Genomic DNA, 24,069 nt, shown 5'->3' on the forward strand with positions numbered 1-24,069 from the left:
GATGTACTGCCTTATGATGGTATGAACAAATATATGAATTGTTTCAAATGGACAGGTTTTCAAAGATAAAATGCTGCTCTGCTAGATCTGAATTTTAAATGTAGTTTCACTGTTCAAAATGCAAGCATACAGCTCAAGGTGTTAAGCAATAAACAGAGAACTCGGTAACCTGTCTGTAACCTAAGATGAAAAAGCAAATTCTGTTTTGCATAAAGGTTTGGTAAGTTCATGTGCAGTGTCAGTCAGCTATTTTTTGGGCTATGCAAGGAGCCATGAAACTTAAAATAACGAGTATTTCTCCTATCAGGCCTACAGCTTTGCATGTAGACTCGTGCCCTGCTTTTGAAAGACCCTTCCAAAATTGCAGTTCGATTGAGAAAACGGTGAAAAAAACAGAAGATTTACTTGAAGATCTTGGCCAGTTAAGAGAACAAATGCACAACATTGTACAGGTAAAGTACATTGTGTTAGAATGTCCCAGAGTTTGAATAAGGGGAATAAAAAATGATGAGAAAAACTTACAAGACTGACACTTGTTCACAATGGCATGAAATAGTGGTGTGTTTTTTTGTTGTTGTTGTTTTGTTTGTTTTGTTTTTATGTGGAAGGGATTTGAGCCTGGGTAATAGTGTACTGTAGAGGCACTTACTGACATTCTACCATATATAAGATAGCAGGGAAAAAAAAAAGATTTATTCATTTTCTTCAAAGGTATTTGGGTATTTTCAGTGCTTGTTTTCTGATGGTTCTCTTCCTCTGATGTTAGAGCTAGAGCTGATGTAACAGCTCCATTTGGGAAAGCTTGATGTTCTACTCATGTACTTTAGCATTAGGGATGATTTAAGCTGATTCTCTTTTTTTCATTTCTTTATGTAAAACGTTGCTGTATCTTCAGAAAACATAGCTTAATCTCATCGTGTCTTACAGTATAGTTGATACAGTTGATACCCCATTTCACAGATTTTTGTAACATGTTAGTGGATGGCATTTTTAACTTTTCTTATTAGTAAGAGAGCCAATGTCATTTGCCCCTTTTACATCACAAATATCTGCATGTCACTACTCCTAAAAACTTCAGTTGAATAACATACCCTAGTATAGGCAAAGAACAGGATGAGACAGGAGAAGGAAAGGTGGGTAAGAAAGAGGGGATGTAAATGGTTTCAATTTTTTTCTTTCTTGAAGAAAAAATGTCACTAGGAAGACAAAGATGACTTCAACAAATGTACTGTTGAGTCAACTAGGTACTTAGCTAATGACTTCTTTTCATTGCTTGAGATCTGTAGAGTTACAAAATAAATGCTTGGGATGAATGACCACTAGCTTGCCATGAGCAACTGGAAGGTCTGAGGTAAGTGAGATAGGTGGAGAGGGAACAGAAGGTGGTGCTCTAACCCAAAAGAAGTGTTTAGTGAGGTTTAAATGTTCACAAGAAATTAATTGTGCCCATTTAAATTGATTGGATATCCACTCTCGATTTTACCTTGACAGCTCTGTCTTTAATGTACATTTCAATATCTCTTCTGTCTTTTTAGGAAGCAGATTTATGGAAATCAGACATGAATGATCTTATTAAGGTATACTTTGAACTTATTTTTTTTAAGAGTATAGTACTGAAACTGTTTTGAATACGCTTGCAATGAGATAACACTATGGTAACTATTGCATATCTTTCTTTTTTTTATTTTTTTAAAAAGTTGCTGTTATGTACAGATGACATCACTCAGAGTAAGATGTAACTTGTTCATTGTCTTATCTTATTCAGTCTTCATGAGCTTGAGGGAATGATGTAGAAGTCAGAAAGTTTCCTCCTCGAACAGGCATGGTGTGGAATGCTAATTTTGCTAATATAATTGACATTTCATGCTCTGGGTCTAATAAGCAAGTCTACATCATTTTAAGGTTGAATGTGTATCTGTATTTCTTAGATGAAATTCATAAGAATACATAAGTAAAAAGCTGATAGTTGCTTCATTGTTTCTTATGAAAATTAAAAAACAAAGGGAGAGAGGATAATAGTGAATGCTGAGGTGTGGTGGTTTGCTCTTAAAACTTACATATATTGCCTGGTGCTTCTTGGGACAACGATGCCAAATGAGTGCATATATTTAGTAGTCTTCTGTTTTTTACTATGTTTTTAATTATACTTTACTATTACGTGGATAGATTTCCATGTAGTACCTCCTGCATATATCCAGAGTGCCACCTTTTCACATACTTGCTTTGTTTGCATTGCTTTTCCTAGTTGCTATGTTATAGATTAGCATCTGAGACCTTTTAGTTCTCATCCCACTTGACTTTTAAATGTATTTGCAATCTACTGGACGTTCTTGAGTAATTGAAACTGCTGATAGTACACGTGGATGGTCTCTCATCTGCTGGGACTTGAACAGATAACAGATTAATAAGAATTCTGATCAGTGTGTAGCAAACTGAATTAAAAGCTCTGATTAAAAGGTAGTGGTTCTGTTTCAATTTCAGTCAAAAAAAACTGCCATTGCGTCTGATCTTCCTGAACATCATCAGCTCGTTAAACCGTCCATCCTTCAAAATGTTAAAGCACCAAAATCTCTACTGAGGGAAGCTGAAAGGATTTTGAGAGGAGTTCAAAGCAGTAAAAAAGTTCTTGAAGAAAATTTGGAAGCCATTATTCGCGCAAAAGATGGGGATGCCATGTATTCGTTTATTAATGCCTTGACAACGAACAGGTTAGACCCTATTATACAAAGCTTTGTGTGACTATTCATTCCACGTGCTCACCTTTTATAACCTCTCTTACAAAATTTTCAATTCCATATATTGAAGAACTAGTGCAGTTCCCTGGGGGAAAAAAGTATTTATTGATTGACTCTTCTTAGAAGTCCTGATGTGATACTCTTGAACTTGAAATGTTTTTTGAACCTTGTGATGTGAATTGAATTTTTTTGATAGGTACCTGTTACTTCTTTGGATGTTCTGTGCTCCAGAACTTGAAGCTGAATTCTCAGACTGACAACTGGACAAACTGTTCAGCTGTCAGTAGCAAGGACTAAAAAACTCACTTAGCTTTTTGTAGACAAATTTGCAGTAATAGGAAGACAAAAGAATAACATCATCATTCAAAGCTGAAGAGGCTTTGTAAGCCTGTAAATGTTAAAGAATTAGTCATCACACAGCAGATCTTTTGTTTTTTGAACTTTTGCTTGTCAGTTGGTAGTCAGTTGTGTTAAATACACGTATTTCAATCAATCATAGTTTTCCAACTGAAATATTGAGGAAGGTGACTCTTCATGTAAAGATCTTTCAGATATGATATCTGCTATAATTATCTTTTAGAGGAAATGATAATCTTTGTCATCTGCTTTTTATCTTTTGAGTAGGAATGTTTTTGTAGTCCTGTTTTACCAACTTCTGATCAAAATAGGAACTGACATGTGGCTTCCACTTGTTCAGAGATCTTTGTAATAATGTTAGTATGTATCAACAGGAGAGTTTTTGTAGGTGGCATCATGTAAGAACAGATTTAGGCTGAGGAAGTTCAGGTAAAGTATGCTCAGTGTCTTTTGGAGACTGTAGACATGCATAATCCTACTTTCTCTGTGTTCTGGGTTTTTGTTTCTGTCATGTTCCGTAGAAAAGGAACATCTTCCGCTACATTCCCAGGAATGGATCAATGCAATTTAAGAAGCACTGTCCTAAAATATTTCCTTCTTTTATTTCAGAGATATGTTGGAGGAGATTCGTATCAGAAAGACTGTGGATGAGTGGATTAAGGCAATCAGTGCAGAAATCCAGGTATGGCTGGGGAAAAAATCAGTTCAGGTTTCTTGCATCATGCTTTTACATCTCACATTGTTCTTTCATGTTGATAATTAAGCATGATTCATTCACAACTTAAAAACATGAGAAAACTGCTTATAATTACTGGTGTGTAGTTTGCTATAACACAATATTTGCCTCTATTCAAAAACATTCATTGCTTAATGAAAATCACTTGGTCGCAGTTGCTCGCTAACATAAAAAAACAGGCCACTTCTTAGATCTTCAAAGTTATCCACAAACTCCTCTGATAGCCTTGAAGATAAAATCTCCTTTTGCTGTTTGTTTTATCTTTAGGCTGAAATGGTAAGAAATGATATGGAGCAAGTGAAATATGATCAAAAGGTCCCATGGATCAGGAGAGCCTCGAACATGAAGGCTATGAAGACCAATAAAGAAAGTAAATCAAAACCTCAGAAAATTCAAGGATGCTCAACAAAGAAGCTTTTATCTGTAGCTAAGCCATTGCAGAAGCAAGCAGAAGATAAGATGAGCAAACAGAGTTTTAGAACTTACTTTTCTTCTGAAAGTTTGCAAAGGAAGGAAAAAAGGGCAGATGTGAGTTCCCAAGTAATTATTTCCTTCTTGGTAATGACTGCTTTGCTTTAGATTGTAGGATTTGTGTGAAAAAAATGTTTGTTTGTGTGACTAGTAATTTTAAATAAAAACGATGGTCCTGTCCAGTGTTTTTTTTTTCTTGCCAGATTTGTCCTTGCATAACAATGTAGAATTCATTGTTATGTTACAAATTTGGATTATCCAGAACCTGCTATTTCATCTGGCTGTTGGTGTTCTGTATACAGAAGTTTCAATGTGTGCATGCAATGTCTTTTTGCAAAGCTTCTTTCTTTTTTTTATCCCTAGACTTTAGTAACACTACCCTTGTTTTCAAATTTTCCTACATTAAGAACTGTAAACTTTTTGTTTGTTTGTTTGTTTGTTTATGATAGGAACCTGTTGGTCAAAGTGCAGTGGTACAAAATGAAGAGTATCTCAGCCAAGTTTATGGAAAACCAGTTTACCAAGGCCATCGTAGCACGCTTAAAAAAGCACCGTATCTGAGATTCAACTCTCCCTCTCCCAAATCTAAAATTCAAAGACCCAAAGTGATAGAGTGTGTTAGAGGTAAGTGATTCCTAAATGTCAACAATGTGTTCCTTCCCATTTTTTTTCTATTAGGAATTCCTTATATTCCTTGTGTTTCTCTGCTCGTTCTTTATGTTTCCCTGCTCTTCAATTTAATGCTTAAGCAATTGCAGTAGGGTTATAAGATACGCCTTTCAAAACTAAACAATAACAGCAGGTCTTCAGATTGGTTTGCCATGTACCTCGCTTATTTTGGATTGTCCAATTCATGCTTACACTACTGTGTTCACTAAGTTTAGAAATATATTTATTATTGCACAAGTCTTAAACTGAATTGCTGAAAGTAATTACATGAGTGCCTAGAAGTTCAGTGTGTTGAAAGACTAACCCAGCTTTTGATAAACATTGGTGAGGGATGTGTATTTCTTGTGTAAGATTTATCCAGTCATGTCATTTAATTGGCTTGACTTATTCAGAGTTAAGAAAATTTTGGAGATTTGGAAAATTAAAGAAGCCTGATATTGCTTTTTCTACCTCTAATATGTGAATTGAAAAATGCAAATTGAAATTGATTGGGATGAAGATGACATCTATTAACCTGAAAACATTGAAAGACGTTAATTAGAAGCATTGTTTCAGCTCACTAAATAGAGAGAACTCTTCTTTTGTTACTCGTCAGATGTAAATGCAGAGTATAACTTTTTTTGTACTAACTTGTTTAATTGATGAAGGTTATTAGTTGATAATGAATTTTATTCATTAGTTATGTACAAAGTGTTAAGATCAGAAGATTCTAATTTATAAACCTATTAGGAATGTTTAAATTAAAAGAAATGAAATTGTATCTGTCACAGGTAAATGTAGATAAACTTTATGTTAAGTTAGTAGAATTGAATGCATCCTCTAGTAACATTCATCCATTCATTAAAAATAGTCTTTATTTCGATTTTAAAACAGTTGATATCTTTTTGGAATTTTCTCAGTAACTTTTGTTGAGTCCTTCACAAATCATTAACAGTTTGAAATTGTATATCTTAAATTTGTCTGTTTTAATGGGATCTGTTTTATTTTCCAGTTATCTTTTCAAAACATACTGGTTCTTAATATGGTGATTAAGATTACTCTGTAATAGATCCATCAGAAAAACTAATGTGTAGGATTAAGGGGAGACTTAGAGGTCATTACTACTGTTACTGTTAATAACTAGAGTGCTTGTTATGAAGGATGAAGTTTAATCAGTGAATTTTCTGAAGTGGTTGTACTGTTATTTTCATTATGACTGAAGCAATGGAGGGTAACTACTCTTCTTCTCTATATCTGTACAGAAAAGAGTGTAGTCAGGATATTAGTTTCCTATATTGAAAGTTGTTAGGAGGTGGAAAAAAAAAGAGATTGCAATCCTAACACATTGGAGGTAAAAAAGATTGCAAGATACCAACAAAACAGCAAGGATTAGAAAATCTCAGCTAAGAAAACAACAGTGGAGTGCAGAAGAAAAAAAAAAAAAAGAATTTTAGTAGTTTCTTCTCCCCCGCATCAGAGAGCGAGCAAATTACATGATAAGGGATCATCATCAAGGGAAATATTGTATTAAGTTTAAGAGGCGGTTAAAGTGATAGTGGGCACAATCAAGATTATAGGGTGAGCATCAGTGGAAAAAGAGTGCAGTGTTTGTTAGCTTTCCTATTCACTTCTTGTTCTCGTGCTGATGGCACTCATGCAGGAAAAATACACTTGATGCAGTCTTTACTGTCACATTTTTTAAAAAATAGTGTTTTCATTATAACTGTCAAAATATTATATGCTGTATGAAATAAGACATTAATATGACAAAGGCAGCCACTTAACGAGACCATGTTTTTAGGCCATAAAAATGTGTGGTATAAAACATTGAATTTATGTCTCTGGAGACTAGCACTGCTATTATTTTTTTTCAGTTATGGTGTACATCCATAGTGTCAAATCCTCAGAATAGTACAAGAATCTATTGTTAAGCACAGTGTAGTCTTTAGGTGATTTCCTGGCATTCTTATGACTGCTGTATAATTCAGTTGTGATCCATGAAGAAGAAGTGTTATTAGTAGAAAGTATTTGCATTTCTCAAAACTCCCTTGAAAACATGTTGTGTAGTCTTGGTAAAGATCAAAAAGACTTCTGAAAACTTAATTTATTTTAAAATAGGGAAAACTTGGTATATGAAAACTACTAGTCCTGTTGCTTGTATTTTTGATTTGACCTCTCTTGAAAGATCTGCCTTGTTTTTGGAAATGACAGGGTGCTCATTTGAAGGATCAGTATGATATATCACTCTTTTTGACTCTACTGGCAGTGCTGCACACCTGTAATTTAGTTTATTCTGTGCATACATTTTTGAATAAAATGTGTGTTACTAAGCACTTAGTAACCTCATAGCTAATGCTACACTACAGTGACCTCAAAGATTTGGACTGAGAACAGACACTCCTTTAAAAATATTGAATCAGCAGTTCTACTTTTGCTGAGTCCTGGATGACATTTTTCATCTTGATTTATAGCGTTCTTGTCTTTTGGAGGTCACAACCTTTCCAGGGAGCCCAATCTCGTCATTTCAGAAACAATACCTCGTGAAGAGACAGGACAAGTGTGTTGGGTGTTGTCCCCACATCCCTGCCCACACCCCCACATAAATCCAATTATGCTAAGAAGTAGTTCATTTGATCTTTTGACACTAAGGATGTCCTACTGCTGGCATGTTTAATTTGGTAGTGGCGATGAGATTTAAAGGTACAAATTGCATGCAGTTGTAATAAGCTGTTGCTGTGCTTTAGCTTGTTTTCTGTTGGAGGCAAATAGTAAATGAAAGAGAAAACTACCTACTGGATCCATGCTGCATTTAATTTTCCAGGTCTCCTGAATGTGGCAAATAGAGTTTAAAAGGTATTTGCTTGAAAACAGAATGAACTCTGGATAGCCTTTACCCAAAGTAATACTGTTCCAAGTCATTAAGTCATACTACAGCGGTGCAGCCACACGTGTGTTTGCAATAATAAAGCCATCATAAAAATCACTTCTCCATTTCACATCAGACATTTCACATCACTTCTCCATTTCACTGCAGTTACAGAAAACTGCATTTATTTTATTTGCTGTCAAGATGCAAAATAAGGCACCCTTGTATCCTTATCTGAGGGAAGAAAGGAAGAAGCTGGAATTTCTTTTGGTTTATCATTTACAACAATAGTGCTCCTATGAATATGTAACCTATTTCCAAATTTTCTAACTTTGATGGCTTTAGGCTGAGGTCAGCCTTTGTTTTGATACCAGCAGTGCTTGTCTTTGGCTTTTATATGACAGTTGGTCAGATTGCTTAACTTTTGTCCTCTCCTGCATCTTGCTAATAAAAGGGAAAAGTAATACTTCAGTGTTCTACATGAGTCTCATGATGACAAAACTGTTGGATGTTTTTGTGGACTGCTATTCTGAAAGAGGCAGTTACGGCAGGGAAGTATAACTAATAAAATTAGAAACAGATCCCTACTCCTCTATAATAGGAGTGTAAATAAAATGAAACAAAATTGAGTAAGCACTTTAAAGCATGAGGTTCTTTAAAAAACCTTGCATGTATTAGACATGGTTAGTTTCTGCCTTCATGGAATTGCACCCAGAGATTCCCTTCCTAGCCTTGATGTACCAGGTGATAAAAGGCTTTAAAATAATTGCAAGTAGTTGGCCTTGAGCTTGATTGGCTGGAAGATCCAGACTTATTAAATGACTCTTTTTTGTTAGAGCAGTCCACTGAGCTTGTTTTAAATTACTGTTAGAATAAGGATGTTTATTTAAGACTGAAATGGCCATCTGGAGAGCCTCTTTTCAGTCATTTTATAACTTTCTCAACCATTTTCTTTGCAAATAAACTGTAGTGACTAGTGCTGTAGTGCTTGGCTTCTTCTAGAAAGTTAGGAAAAAAATCCAGCTATTCACACTTTAATGAGCAAGGGAGAATTTCTTAGAGGAAAAAAAAAAAAAGCTGGAGTTGTTTTCTTGCATAATTCGAACTAATAAATATATGTAAACACCACTTTTTTGAAACTAAGTTTAATTAAATGTCTAGTTTCTGCCCAGTGCAAATAAACTTTTCAGGGGGAAATGAAAAGTTGAAAGCAATTCAAATGAGGTGCTGCGTGTATACAGTACTTAATCATTCTTACTGTGAGAACCTTGTTTTTACAAGTTGGCGGTATTACAGATACGTTGCCAATTTCTGTTTTTACTCAAAAGTTCAAGGCCAGGGGAGACTGTTAGATCATGTAGTACGACCTCTCCTAAATCACAAGCCACTGAACTGTATCTATTTATGTTACCGAGTCCAGTAATTTGTCTTTGACTAAAGAATGATTTTTCTGGCTAATCTATGCTTGAAGAAAGGCATGTGTGCATCATTTAAAGACATGAGAAATTCTGCCCTTAATTACTTCTTCCCGTGGCTAGAAGTAACCTTACAGTTCAAAAGTAAATGGGACACTTTAAATTTAGTACCTGATTTGTAGTGAGCGTTTGGATTCAGTTTACGGCTACTTCAGTTTCCAGTTGATTTCCCTAAAAAAAAAAAAATGGTCTTTTAATGCCCAATCTATTTAAATATTTACAGAGATACAGGGTTAGAACTGAACGCTGTGTTGTCATAGGTTGAAGTCATGTGCTCCACCTTACTTCTGTCTTGTTGAGATATCTGAGGACTACATTTATCCACTTGACCACAACATTGTATTGTGATTTCTCATTGCTCTGCTTATCCAACATGACCTTAAAACCTTTTTTAGTGTCGCTTCTTTCTAATCTGCATTTTTTGATTGATGAGTTACACCTTGCTGTTCTTGTTTGTACGCTTACAACCCATAATATTTGTGCACTAAAAGGCCACTCTTTGGGTGGATTGTCTTAATTCTATGTCTGTGTTCTTAAAAGTCACGTTATCAATCTTTATTATCCATAAATGTTGACTTTTATTATTCAATTAATTAGAAATCTATTAAGTATGAACAAAACTAAAAAGTGTTTATTGACGTGTTAATTGGTCTTTTATACACAAAGGGTGATGATTAGTAACAACAAAGGTCTAAGATATTTTATATCTATCTATCTAAAACAGATTTAGCTACTCAAAAATTATAATTTTAACTCATTTACTACTGTCAATACTAAGATATCTGACATAGCACCATTAGATTCTGCCCTTCTAGTCTTGCACCCTCATTCCCTCCATATTCCACAGCAAAAATTTGGAGCTGTTTCAGCTGAAGGGTTATTTTAGTAGTGTGTGATGTTACTGTGTTCGGACATGCATTGATCTGTGCAAATTATCTGGCTGTTGTTACAGGTACAAAGGTAAAGTCAGCAAGAACGCAGACGTGTTCTCACGCACAGAAGGTAGTAACCAGTCCCAAAACCCAGCATCCTTTATATGCACTTACTCAAGAAAATCAATATCTTTTTAGTCCAAATAAAGATGTAGCAGCTGCCTGTGGTCCACTTGAAGGTCACCTAATTCCTATGGCTATTCCACTAGGTAAGAGCAAATAACCTGTAAAAGGGATGTGTGTAGGTTAATATGTGCTATTTTGTGGAAATGCAACTTCCATCTTCTCAAGTCAGTGATTTGCCCTGGGTGAGGGCAAATATAGTGAGATTTACATCTGCCTTTCTTGTGGGAAGTGCTTGTGGTAGAGAACATTTGAAATGTGCTGGTTCTTTTAATTCTTCATGCTGGATATCTGGCTACAGCCTGGCTGAGATGTATATTATTTGTATAGCTGTAGATACTTTCCTCAGTATGCTTTCAATTTCTAGGGCTCATATTCTGGCTTTAAGTTTGTTATCTATGTAAGTAGGAACTTAAACATTAGGGCTTGAATTCAACATTTACCATGACTTCAGCCCAACAATTTCTGCCAAAACACACTAATTAATTTTCTTGGCTTCTGTATTTTTGGACTTCCAGTAGAATCTCTTTACAGGCCTTGTTTCAGGAAAGGTTACTATTATGTTAGCATTTAAAGATGATAGTTATTAAATAAAAAAGTAAGGGAGTCTCAAATCAAAATTTGATAGATACTAAGTGTAATTGCATTTTGAATACAGTTAACAAAATGTGAGGGGAGGAGGAGCATGGTATGTAATTTTTGACTGACAAAAACAGTGTAGTTATTCTTATTTTCAACAATAGGTGTCACCCTAGTCAAGTAAACTGAATAGCTGCAAAAAATGGCTGTGGCAAGTTTACAGTTTTTGCTCAGAAAGTCGTAAATTTATTTGGTGAAGCATAGTGCGTTAATCAGCGGTAATGCGTAAAATACAGGCTTGTTTTGTAATTGTGCATGAGATCTTAGTCTGTTTCATGTAAAACACTGACAATTTAATTTTACTTAGTTTATTAATTTACAGATTTGTTTTAAGGATTTTTATTTATAAATATATATAAACATTTTTGAAAACTTTTCTTAGGTCAAACCCAAATTAGTGACATCTCCCTGCAGCCTGCTGGAGTAGTTATAGGTAAACCCCATCCTGTTACAGTTATGACATCTCTTCCTCAAGTACCACCAAAGCCTCCAGTTGAGATAAAAAAGCCAAACATAGCTGTGATAGAGATGAGATCAGAGAAAAAGGATCCACCTCAGTTGTCTGTGCAGGTATGTATCAAGAGTGATGGTTATTTGTTTATTTTAATAAATAAGTGCTAAATAAAGACAGTCTCATCCACCAGTAACTTACTTTGACATCAGTGGCTGATTTTTCTGTAAGCATTTGAAATGTGCAGAATGGAGGGACCAACAAGTTGTCACATCTTAACAACTATTTAACCAAAACAGAATAACTGTTTCTTTTGTAAGTCAGCTATGTGTTTGTAAAATAGTTCTATGTCATGTAATATTTCACTTTTTTTTTTTTTTAATAAGACTTTCTAGCCAGAACAAACTTTGAATAAAAAAGTATTAATATAAATGACAATTTTCTTGGAAGGGTGGTTTGACCTTTAAGACTTCCTTCTCAAGCATGATATTCAACCCAGGAATTTCACTCCTGATTAATCAACCATTGAAGTCCTTACCTGTCTTTTTGTATTTTCACATAAGTCTGTTGTCAAGAAAGTTCATGTTTCTTACATGTTGAGTATCTTGGATTCAAATTATAGGGAATATATACATGCCTACCTGCACCTTTTGTACCTTTCAGGTACAAATGATACAATGATACATAGAACTAAAGCTAAACACAGGTAGAGCATGGGTTTGTCCCCTTACCGTATCACGGGATTCCACTCACATACCTTTTTCCTGTTAATTCACCCAGTTCTTAAATGGGTAGAGTGATTTTTCCCCCACACTCCCCTAAAGAATTAAGCAAGTATTTATAATTTATATTTTTGTTCTCCAAAAAAAAAAGTTTTGATGCTGTAATGGACATGCCTTTATAGCAAGATACATTGTAATAGAATTATTCCTTTATCTTACCATACCAGATATATGACAACATGAAGCCAACAACCATCCTTACACAGCAGCTTGTAGATCAAATGAAATAGATCGCATGGCAAACACACGTGCTATATGAATAATTATATTTATCTGTCATAACATGCAAGACATGCATCAGGGAATTACATAACAGAAGAAATGAGGTAGCATGACAAAAAAGGATAATATTTCTGGGGCTATTTCTGTGGGTTTTGTTTTTTGTGACTTAGTAGCAAGGGGAAGATAAAATACAAAAGAAGTGGAAGAATATAAAAAGTTCGACAATAGTAACTGAGCTAATACATAGTTTTTCAGACTGGTAATTTGTTCTGTCCTAGGTGTTACCAAATGTAGATATTGATAGTATTTCAAGTGGCAGTGGCAGTGTAGACCATGTGCCTCCAGGCTCCGAACCTGCACTTCCTCCTGTTGATGCTGTAATCCAGGTATTGATTGGTCTAAATGCGTGTGTGAGTTGAATTTTGTTAAAAAAAGAAAAATCAGTCAATTATGTTAAATTTCTGCAACATTATCTCATATTTTGTTTTAGGTAGAGAAATTAGGAAATTCCAGTTCCAGGAAACATGGAGCAGTTATTTTTGAAGCATTTAGCGTGAGGGATTTGTTTAAGAAAATGAAGAACTGTAGCAGGATGCTCTTCCAAGATTAAATAATCGCTATTGTGAAAATCTGTGCCTTGTTAAGAGCTGTAATTGCTTATTGGCCAATGTAATGTCCGTCTTATACCGGCTTCAGGGGTTTTGCACAAAGACTGAGGATGTTCTTCATTCCTCTGTCTGTTCCTTGGCCATATTTGAGTGGTTAGTGACATGCATGCGTAGCTTATCATTGGTATTCTTCTATGTGAGGGCAGGTGACACAACATGGTTAGGCCATGGAGCTGGCTGGTTCCCTCTGTTCTCTTTCCACTTACCTTTTCAAAAGTGTTTTAAATACAATTAAGCAGTAACGAAGGCTTTTGTTCAAATAAAATGTTTACTGCTGTGTTTTGCAAGATAAGGTTGTAAACTAAGGCACATATTTGCAGGGTGGCACATTTCCAGTGGACATCTGTCTTGTCCATCTCACAGACTGGACAGTGTGAATCGAAGAAAGCACGGAGATGTACTGGTTGTGTCTGTTTAGTTATTGTACCTTCTGCTTTCTCTGTGTCTCAGATGCCATTTTGGCTTAAGGAGCTAGGTCCTCCGGAGTCCTGTGGTCGTGATATTCACAGGATAACACAGAGACCAGTGGCAAAAATAACAATGGTTATTTTTAAATTTAATTATTAATGTACACTGTAAAAATTGTACATAAGCAAATTGCTTAAAACACTTTCAGATTTTTGCATGCTATGTTTTGCAGTGGTTTGTGTTACTGATTTTTTTTTACTAACATTTATAGGTATTGCCCTAGAGCTTTTGATAGTGAGATACTCCATTAGATTCAGTACCAGTAAGGTTTAGTTGTCAGCATACAACAAGGAGCTATAATAAGCTCTCTTTATGCTATGCAAAGAAATTTCTCGTAACTTTTTAAGATAGATAAAGCACTTTTCCTGGATTCAGGCTGTTGACAAGACTGACAATTTAACTGCATTCTCGGCATGAAGTTTTTCCTGCTAATGCATTTCTTTCTTTTCCGCCAACATGAGATACTTAATAATTTCCATCTGTCTTTTTAAGACTCCAGAAGATTTACATAGTGAGGAAGAAGACACAAAGTTTCCAGGAACAAATTTAATTGATGTTACCGATGGTATGCAGGTAATTATATTGCAAAGATGTCCTTTCATTTTAAATGTTTTTCTGTTTGCTTTATATTATTCTATCATAATGGAAAATACAGTTTAGAAAATTAGTTTGCTTTATGAGCAACTTTAAAAATACCCATTGTGAGCAATACTGAACTGTTCACAGTGCTATAAATAATATCACAAATTCCTGCATGTTAGTGAAGGACCTTTGAAAAAATTACATTAAAAAGTTAAAATTAACTTTTATTTATATGTGTTAGAATGCACTAGAAATAGAAGTAGTCCTCTAAAATCAGTGGTGATTATAGCACTTAGATTTCACAGTTTCAAGCTCTAAATGTAATACACATATAAGAGGCTCTTAGAGATTTTAAGTGAGATGATGGAAACTTTTAAAATGCGAAAGCATTTTCTGAGGTTCCCATTTTAGAAAATTTTAGTATAAAACAATTTGTATGTGTTTTGGAGGTCCTAAAATGCTGTGATATAATATCTCATTTCAGACAGAAATTATTTTAATGCCTTTTTTAAGTGATACACATATATAACATGTACTACTTACCTCATTGGGCCCATTAAGAGATGACAAGATTTTGTTTTGCTCAATGTCCTGTCTTGTTAGGATGTCTGTGCGTATTTAACAGCGTTGATGTTTCTTCAATATGATGGCATGGATTTATTGGAAATATTCTTTTACAGTTCAGTCTCTTTAGGTAACAAGTACTCTGCTTGTCAGTCAGAGTCGGGGCTGACAAACACTCGAGTTTGGTGAACCAGGCTGTATTTCACTTTTCTGGATTAAGAGCACAAGCAGAAACTCAAAGGTAGCTGAGAAAGGCTGCCTCAGAAGGCAGCAAGATGCTCTTACCCAGCCCTTGTGTATTATCTTGCCTCTGTGGAAGATAGCAGCTTTTGTCTCCTGCTGTGTTTAAGTCTAAGTCATCAGGAGCTTGAAAATTTGGTCTTTCGCTAGTATCCTACTGAAGTGATTTTTCCTCTTTCTGGTGAGATAGACTTGTCCTGTTCTAGTCAAAATGTACCCCAGTTGTTTTTGTTGTTTAAACCTGTTCTATGTGCTCCTGACCCCAGGATTAGAGCATACATTAAATATTAACTCTGTAGCCTACAGGTGACTACAGTTGATTTTAATTTAAATATTAATTTATCATTTAAACTTCTCAGTTAGTTAAAACATTTTAAAGGTGTAGTTTTTCTTTCCAAGGTGGGGAAATGACTTATTTTTTTTATTCCAACATTACATATATTATTGGAGGGGAGGAACCGAATCTATTTGGACAAGTTTCTCTTTTTAACACAGAAAAGATCTTTAAGAAATCACAGAATCACAGAACAGCTGGGGTTGGAAGGGACTTCTGAAGATCATGTGGTCCAACCCCCCTGCCCAGCAGGATCACACAGAGCACATTGTGCAGGATGGCTTCCAGGCAGGTTTTGAATACCTCCAGAGAAGGAGACTGCACAACCTCTCTGGGCAGCCTGTCCCAGTGCTGTCACCTCACAGTAAAGAAGTGCCCCCTCATTTTGAGCCGGGACCTCCTGTGTTTCAGTTTGTGCCCATTGCCTCTTGTCCTCTTGCTTGGTGCAAGTCCCACACAGTTTTTTAATGTGAATAACAGTTATTTGTTCTTTATTTTTTCATTTTTCTCCTGGATTGCTTTTATCTTTTATTTTTGGCAATGGGATATATTTTAACCACAATACTGAAAAATGTTCCAAGTGAAACATGTTTGGCCTATGCCCATACAGACAAGGTTCTTAAAAATGTGAAAACATAAAATCAACCTCTGGAGTGGCAGGAATACTTAAAACAACAAAAGAAAGCCTCTTTTATAACAATAACTTCGATTCAGATGCATGAAAGAATGTGCACAAAGTGCTATATGGGAAAATAACTTACTGTTGTCTCCTCCCCTCCCTCTTTATGGAAGCTTAATTTTGTTAGAATGGAAGAGAGTATATATTTGCATGAATTTTTATTATTATATTTTTTTTTTTTTACAATGGTGGTTGTCACAAAAGAGCCTTAGGACCTTGGCCAAGGCATTTCCCTTTCCTAAGCTTTGCTTTACTTTTCCAACCAGAAGGTACACACATCCAAGAGCTGCTTAGGTGCTGAAATGCTGGTTGTTAGGGGATGCCAAGTGGGACAGCCTGAGAAAAGGAAGGCTTCTGCAGTGCCTGTTCCCAGGTCCAGCCAGGAAAGAGACTGATCATGTATTGCTGATAGGCACACGCACAAACACAGGTGTGCAATACACAAGTGCACGTATCCAAGCACACACGGGTGGCTGCACAGATCAGCACTCAGGCAGCACCACCGGGCTGATCCCATTCCCCTTTCTAGCAGCTCAGGGTGGACTGATTGTAACTCCTCTAATGTGTGCACACACCTGCATTACCTGGTTCCCAAACTGTTTGTCCTGCTTGGTGGCTGTTTTGGCTTGGTACTTGCTGGTGCTCACTGCTCGCACCAGAAGCACTCAGGCCCCAGGACCTGGGGGCTGACTCCAGTTGCTGGTACTTTGACCTCCTTATATTCACACATAATGGAAAGCTCCTTTCTGGTTCTTTCTGGTCAACAACGCACAAGAGGTTTTGTACTGTCCCAAAATATTCTTCCCTACATCCTTCAGGAATTCTTCTCCCTACTCTCCCAGATCATTCCCATGGAGCCTTAAAAGATCTCTGGAGGGTCGTTCCAGTGGCTGGGTTTCACACCTGGACGCTGGGGCTGATTCCTCTCCTGCAATAGCCCTGGTAAGGGGTGCTTGGTTCTTGTAGGCAGATGCACTGTGTCCCAACTTGTAAAATGCAAGTCCCGCCACAGGCGACAATGATGGATGTGTGTTGTTTCCCCATTGGGACCTTGCCATCTGTGTCTAAAGACCCAGAATTACAGTTTCCAAAGCAGTTGACTTGGGTCCTCTAATTTCATAATAAAACAAATCACCTATAGAATAAAGCAGAAAGGGTTGTTACAGTTTTGCTTTACCCACTTCTTTATTTTTAACCAATTGTTGTACCTACAGGAGTTATTCAGACTGTCTGCACAGAAGAGATTTCATAATGCCAACCCCTGCCTGGACACTGTCTTATTCCAGAGTGTGATACTTGTTCAGTTAACGCGTGCCCCAAATGGACTTACAGATTTATTGAGTCTAGTCTCCAAAGCATGAGCAGCCACAACTGGCAATAACTTTAACAAGTTTACAAGGCTTTTACATCAGGCAGACATCCTGCTCTTCCTAAACATGCCCTAATTGCAAGGTGGGGACTTATTTCTCAGTATTTTCACTTGAATACCGCCCCACAATGCCTAACCTGCAGAGATCATAAAAACATGTAACAGTTCATCTTGGAATGGACCTTAAAGATCATCCAGTTCCAACCCCCTGCCATAGGCAGGGACGCCACCGTCTAGATCAGGTTGCCCATGGCCTCATCCAGCCTAGTCTTAAACACCTCCAGGGATGGATCAGAGTAAACCTATTCACCTTAACCCCGGTTTTCAATAAATGCTCTGTGGGACAGTGCGATTGTGATTATTCAGACGGGTAATTCTTCAGGTAGAAGTTCACAGATGGCACCTGCAATGCAATCTCACCTTGCTGGGAGACTTGCTTTAGAAATCCGTGACTAAGTTTTGGATAACTTTTATAAGGGACTACACGTGTACATGCTTGGTAACAGAACAAAATTAATCCATACGACCTAATCATCTCAAACATTTGTTTTAATTATCTGAATGTAATTTGGGAAATATCATTTAAGCTTGATACTTTGTGAGAAAGTATAGTGATTAATATTCCAATCGTATCTGAAAGACTTTCTAATTTATGCCATATTTTGATTGGGAATTGTGATAGATATTTTCAACAGTCTCCAGGGAGTTAAAATGCAGACTTGAGTGCAGATTATTCAGGATTGGTCTACAAGGTGATATATGTGCATGTTCAATCTCTATAATTAAATGCTGATTTCTTTCATTTTTTAAAAATTTCAGCAGAGATCATATATCACCCCCATGTAAATATAACCTTCTTTTGGATTTGTATGCCATTAAACATAACATATTTTGTGCTCATAATTTAGAAATGCAGGAGAACTGCGAAAGTTTGTCAGAAGTTACTAATTATATGCAAGATTTATTGTATGTACTTGGTTTATTTAATCCAGATGTTTGCATCTTGCATACTTTCAGAAAAGATTATATTAAATAGGCAACATCAAAGAAAATTTATGGAGTAGTGCAGTCAGAAGAAAATGCATAATGAAACACTGGGCAAAGACATCTTTACGTTTGCTGTCAGAATGAGTTATGGTTATGAATACATACATGCTAACAGAATGAACTGCTTATCTGCTTGCAAGTCATCCAGTGCCATTCTGAGTTTAACTTTACTGTCTTCTTTTTGAATGAATGCACAGAATGACTGTGAGATCTTTGTTTGCGATTCTCCAAATATACATATTCTGTTTTGTCTGCTTTGTAAGTTACAGCTTTTATATGAAAAAAATACTTTAAAGTATTTTTTACTTTACTTTAAAAAGTACTTTATTTAATTTTTTATTGGTTAAAGGTAAATTTATTTTGTATAACGGAAAAGAAAACCTTTTTTTCCTTTGTGTGTTGGAGATCATTCTTAATAAATGTAGATTTATTAAGATGTAGTCTTTTTATGCACCATAATACACTTTTCACTCATAATTTGGGGCTCAGCTCTTCATCTCCTTTTAGCATGCCCAACCTTCATAGAGAATTATTTTAGTTTTTGAGATGTTTGCTTCTAATTTTATGAGAGATGGATAAAGGTTCTCATACATCAGGGGACACTCAGTACAATATGATGGGTTGGTGACTGTGCTTTTTGGGACCTAATGCTTTCTGTGCACACAGGAGGAAAAAGGAGGGTGATATCTGGGGAAACACAATTTAATGAGCAGAGAGTCGTACATTAAGGTTAAATTGAAAACGTCTCTTCTGAATTTGTTGCCCAGAAATGTCTTCTAACTTGTTAGCAATCTAAGTTAGCTTAACTGTAAACATATATGGAACATACGTATAAATTATTAATGTCTGGCTTCAGTGATGGCAACTTTATTAGAGTTTTGAATGATTGCATGCTTGTTCTGCACACTTCTGGCAATGTATCTTTCAGCCAGAAGGCCAGAAAGTTTAATTTTTAAAAACAAATCAAAACAACAACAAAACCCAGCAACAAAACCCACTAATTCAGCAAGTAACTGTAAAAAGTTTCCTAAGCTCTTTTTTTTTTTTTTTAAGGAGGTGTATTTCTCAAATATGTATTTCAAAAAAAACCCAGAGTTATGTCATGAGTTAATTAATCCCATATTAATACTACCATTGGCTCCCTGCCCTGTGTGGGAAATAAAAGCCAAATCATGTTATTTTACCCAGCAGTTCTTATACATAACCTTATACCTCTGCAGATTTATGATTTGCTAGGTTTAGAATCATGTGAATTAACTGCAACATAATAAGAAGGGAGAACGTAGTTTGTGTTCTGCGATATGCACACAACTGTTTCTTGAGGAAAAAAATCTGATGGTTACCTCACTGACATTGTCTTCCAAAAATACATTATAATTTAATTTGCTAATTATTTTTTAGGATGAGGAAGAGGAGAGGGATGAAATTCCAGAATTCACTGAGCCTCTTCTAGAGCTTAATGGACATTTTAAAGTTGCCTCGCCAATATACAGTGGTCCTGTGTTTCCTCCAGTGGCTTCTGCTCCTCAGCAGTCTTCTGATGTTTTGGATGAACTGATTGAAAGGAGAGAAACTATAGAAAACAGGTTGATAAATTGGTGAGTTGCAGTGTAACAAAATATCAGGAGAATATGTATGAAAGAAGAAATAAATCTGTAAGAATACTTTCCCTTTTTTCCTTCCTTCTCTTCCCTTCTCCTCTTTTCTTTGAACTTCCTTATATTTTGTGACAAGAATACTGTTTTGTATCCTTTTAGGTGTCTTGATGGTTACTGATAGTTACACACATTTTATTTTCGTAGGGTGGAACAAGAAATAATGGCAAAAATTATCAGTGAGATGTACCCAGTTCAGAAAGAAACAGTGCCCAGTGTTAGCACATCAGAGGGGGAAGACAGTGAGAGTGTAACCTCTGACATTGGTAAGTAGGAGTTAATGTTCTCAGAGGATGGATTTTCTCAAGCATAGGCTAATTTTAACAAGTTCTCTAGATAGCTGTGCTCAAAAGCAGATTATGCTGTACCAGTGAAACTCTTATTATACAAAAGAGCATGCTTTAATTTGAGACTGAGCAAGTGTTACAGGGCCACTGAAATTAAAAAACAAAACAACAACATAAAACACACAAAATGCACAAATAATTGTGCAAAAATTGGTCATCTAAATTAGATTTTGCATGTGCATAGCATTTTGCTAAGCCTGTAATGCTTCTTTGCTTTTCTTTTTTTTTAATAGATACATCAAAAAAAAGTGATCATCTTATAAAAATGTGATAATGAGAGAAAATAAATCTTATAAAAATGTGATAACAAGAGATAAATGTATTTTTCCTATGATGTCGCTGCTATTCACTGGCTTCTATTGTGACCCTGATTTGATTCTCTACTGTTGTTTCTTTTGTCTATAAAGTACAAAAATCACTTTCTTCAAAGGAATGTTTAAAAGTTCATAGGGGATATAATGCATGGCTGTGGTATAGTACACCAATTTAAAAACCGATGCCTGTGTGTGTGCCTTGTGTTCCTTCATTTTCAGTTCAAGTTGCAGGTGGTGGAGGTTTTCAACTCTTTGTCGATGCTGGTGTACCAGTGGACTCAGAAATGATTAGCCGTTTTGTAAATGAAGCTCTCAGTGAGACAATTGAGACCATGCTGGGTAACAGGCAGGCTCAGAAAGCAGTTGCTGCTACAAATATTGTTCCAAGTACAGCAATTACAACGGTAAGAGTGTTTTATTTAAATTCTCCTACTGAAGTTCATAGAATCATAAGGGTTGGAAAAGACCTCCAATATCATCTGGTCCAACCATCACCTTACTACCAATGTCACCCACTAAACCATCTCCTAAGGGGTAGTTTCTTGGTAGGATGGTGGTTCTAATATGTACAAAAGAAGACTGAAGCTGAGCATGTGTGATTTGCATTTTCTGATTGTTCCTTATCATACCCCAACAAGCAACAAGACAAAACCTTCCTTACTTTGTTGAATATAACATAGCTATGTTACTTTCTTGCAAAGCTGCAAAAATAAAAAATAAACTGATCTGATTGATATTTTTGGTCTTATGGGCTGGCAGCCTGTAGTGAATATACGTAAAAATAAGTTTTAATTCTTTCTAATGTTTAAGTTCAGTAGTTTTTAGTAAGCACTTAAATGATTAGTAGAGCTTCCTGTAATACAGAATAATTTTCTGTGTTCCCTTTGATAACCAAATGACAGCTGTCTCTTATTTTGATAACAGCATGGCTGTGCTACAATCCAGTGTTGTATAAGGTCTGCATTCAAAAGGCTCTTTCTTTATGGATGCATTCAAAAGGCTCTTCCATTATGGATTAAAGAGGGCTGTTCTTTGGATCTTGTTCTTCTGATATTTAGAAACCTCCCTCCCCTCATTACCATTCTTAATTAATTAATGGCCCTTTTAAGTCTTCCTGTTTCAGTACCAACTTAAACTGAAATGTCCTTAAGTGAAATGGTTGTTTTCTCTTTACTATATATATTCATTTACTTACTTCTAGTGATTAGTTTTGTCCTTTTTGGCCTTTGATTAGGTTAAATAAAGCAGTCATCCATACAGATTTTGTTTTTCAACACTTACCGATGGGCAATGCTTCTGTGTTTTCTGATTATCTCATTTTTCTGATTATCTCATTTTCTTTATGAAATATCAGAAAACAGGACTGGAAAAAAACTGGAGAGATCCATCAGGTTCCTCCATAGCAGGCGGAATGAGAACCAACAGCATACTTGCTTGTCAGATTCATCTCCATCACTGTTGTTTTTTATTTTTTTATTTTATTTTATTTATTTATTTAAAAAAAGATAATATCACAACTCTTCCCTTGCTTATTTTAGTGCTTCACAGTTTTGGCTGTTGCATTGTTTGTAATCTTACCTTTAACTGATTTCTCTTGTGGTAAATATATTATATTAATTCAATTTTGTCCATGTAAAGATGTATTTTCTTACTGAACATTGTATCAAATGCTTTCTTAAAATTCATATAAGATAATTTACTGTTTTTTGTTTTGTTTTGTTTTGTTTGTAAATTTATTTTGTCCAGGCAAGCAATTTAGCCTGGTGCAACTTTATGTTTAGATGGAGGAGTTAGATCTGTGAAGCACGTGTCTTAAGCAATGACTGCTCCTGTTTTGTGATAACTTCTCTCTCTCTCCCTCTCTCCCTTCCTTTCCCCTCCCTCACCCTGTGCTAACTCTGGGGATACTGGAAGATGGGAGTTTTGCATTGAGATAGCAATTTCATTACTTTTTTTTATTATTATTTCTTTTTTTCCCACAGGAGTCTCTTGTGCCTACTCCATTGCCAACACCCCAGGCCACACCACCACAAACCCCACCTTCAGAAAAAGAATTGCCTCCAGTCAAAACTCCGGAGTCTTCTCCATCTATTACAGAAATTGGTGGAGATGTTCATGGACAAGAAAAAATGAAAGAAGCAGGTAGTGAAAATAACAATTGAACTTTAGAAGGAGCAAATATGCTTTAATCTACTGCCTTTAATTTTCTTCTTCAAAGACGCGTTATCTCTCAGGATAAACATTCTTGAGGCTATGATTCAAGTGGGGACTCATGTAATACAAAAATTATGAGCTAATTTGTATAAAAAGCAAACATCTATCTGGTAACAGTTCTGTTTTCAAACTTAATGCACATTGCTACACTGTATGATTTCCACTCCCCTAGTCCCCCCACCTTTCACATTAGAAAAATATCTGTCTTTTGCTTTTTCCTGTGTTCCTAGTGTTATTTGAGCCAAATTTACACTCTCCAAGTAAAGCAGCTTAGTTTTTAAAATGCAAAGCAGTTTCCGTTATTAAAGGAAGTAAACAATTGAGATTTTATTATAGCTCTTTCAAATGCTACCACCATACTTAAAAGAAACTAGTTTTAATCTAGTCTCATTTCCATAACTATCAAACAGATACCACAAACATTACAAGTGCTACTTCCTGCTTTCCTTTCTGATCTGAAATTTGGCTTCACACATGCAGGAACTGATATTCCAGCTGCTGCTAGTCTTGTTGGCACACCTGTGATCACTCCTATCAATACACCTCCTAGAATAGCCACGCCAAGCTCTCCTGCCTCAGAGGGGGTCTCTGAAGCTGCAAAAATGGGGAAACCAAAGCCTCCAAACCCATGGGATGATGCAGAGCTTCCTCTGGAAGAAGAGAAACCCAGTCCTGTAGCTGAAGAACCACTCCATTCCAGGGCTGTGTGAGTTTAACAGACTACATGGTTTTCTTGTTTATTAAGAAATAAATATATCCTCAAAAAGCCAGTAGACAGAACTACTCAAAATATATTCAAGGAGGCATTGAGATAAACCAGCATTTTTTTTCTGAAATACTTAACTTATATTTTGGGAAAAATGTAAAATCAGGACTTTTCTCAGAATGTGGATGTCCTTATACACTGTCACGCTAAACATGAAACTGATGGTGTTACATGTCAGTAATAAATGTAGTGACAATTAAAAACTGTATTATTAGCATCTTATCTTTTCTGTTGCCTCAACGGGAATGCACGTGGTAATTTTTATTTATAGCTAGAAATTCATTAATGTTATTTAGGCATGTTGATTCTCGGACTAGACTGTAAAGTGCTGCGCTCTTCCATTTGAAAATAATACTTGCAAATTAATTTCTTTTCAATATTAATA

General features: G+C 35.8%; 1 protein-coding gene across 3 annotated transcripts in view; it reads left to right on the plus strand.

The window, feature by feature from the left end:
• Positions 1 to 24,069, plus strand: part of KIAA0586 (KIAA0586 ortholog) — a 66,960-nt gene that overhangs the window by 8,930 nt on the left and 33,961 nt on the right. For all 3 annotated transcript variants that reach the window (XM_072038144.1, XM_027458634.3, XM_038180393.2), the window contains exons 10-24: positions 308 to 452; positions 1,536 to 1,577; positions 2,482 to 2,708; positions 3,702 to 3,774; positions 4,096 to 4,356; positions 4,749 to 4,923; positions 10,241 to 10,429; positions 11,365 to 11,552; positions 12,716 to 12,823; positions 14,066 to 14,146; positions 19,790 to 19,986; positions 20,191 to 20,309; positions 20,924 to 21,108; positions 22,687 to 22,846; positions 23,399 to 23,624. In XM_072038144.1, the coding sequence (XP_071894245.1) occupies positions 308 to 452; positions 1,536 to 1,577; positions 2,482 to 2,708; positions 3,702 to 3,774; positions 4,096 to 4,356; positions 4,749 to 4,923; positions 10,241 to 10,429; positions 11,365 to 11,552; positions 12,716 to 12,823; positions 14,066 to 14,146; positions 19,790 to 19,986; positions 20,191 to 20,309; positions 20,924 to 21,108; positions 22,687 to 22,846; positions 23,399 to 23,624 (2,376 nt within the window). The remainder of the gene's footprint in view (positions 1 to 307; positions 453 to 1,535; positions 1,578 to 2,481; positions 2,709 to 3,701; positions 3,775 to 4,095; positions 4,357 to 4,748; positions 4,924 to 10,240; positions 10,430 to 11,364; positions 11,553 to 12,715; positions 12,824 to 14,065; positions 14,147 to 19,789; positions 19,987 to 20,190; positions 20,310 to 20,923; positions 21,109 to 22,686; positions 22,847 to 23,398; positions 23,625 to 24,069) is intronic.

Source organism: Anas platyrhynchos, chromosome 5 (genome assembly GCF_047663525.1).
Source record: "Anas platyrhynchos isolate ZD024472 breed Pekin duck chromosome 5, IASCAAS_PekinDuck_T2T, whole genome shotgun sequence".
In the NCBI taxonomy this organism is placed as follows: domain Eukaryota; kingdom Metazoa; phylum Chordata; class Aves; order Anseriformes; family Anatidae; genus Anas; species Anas platyrhynchos.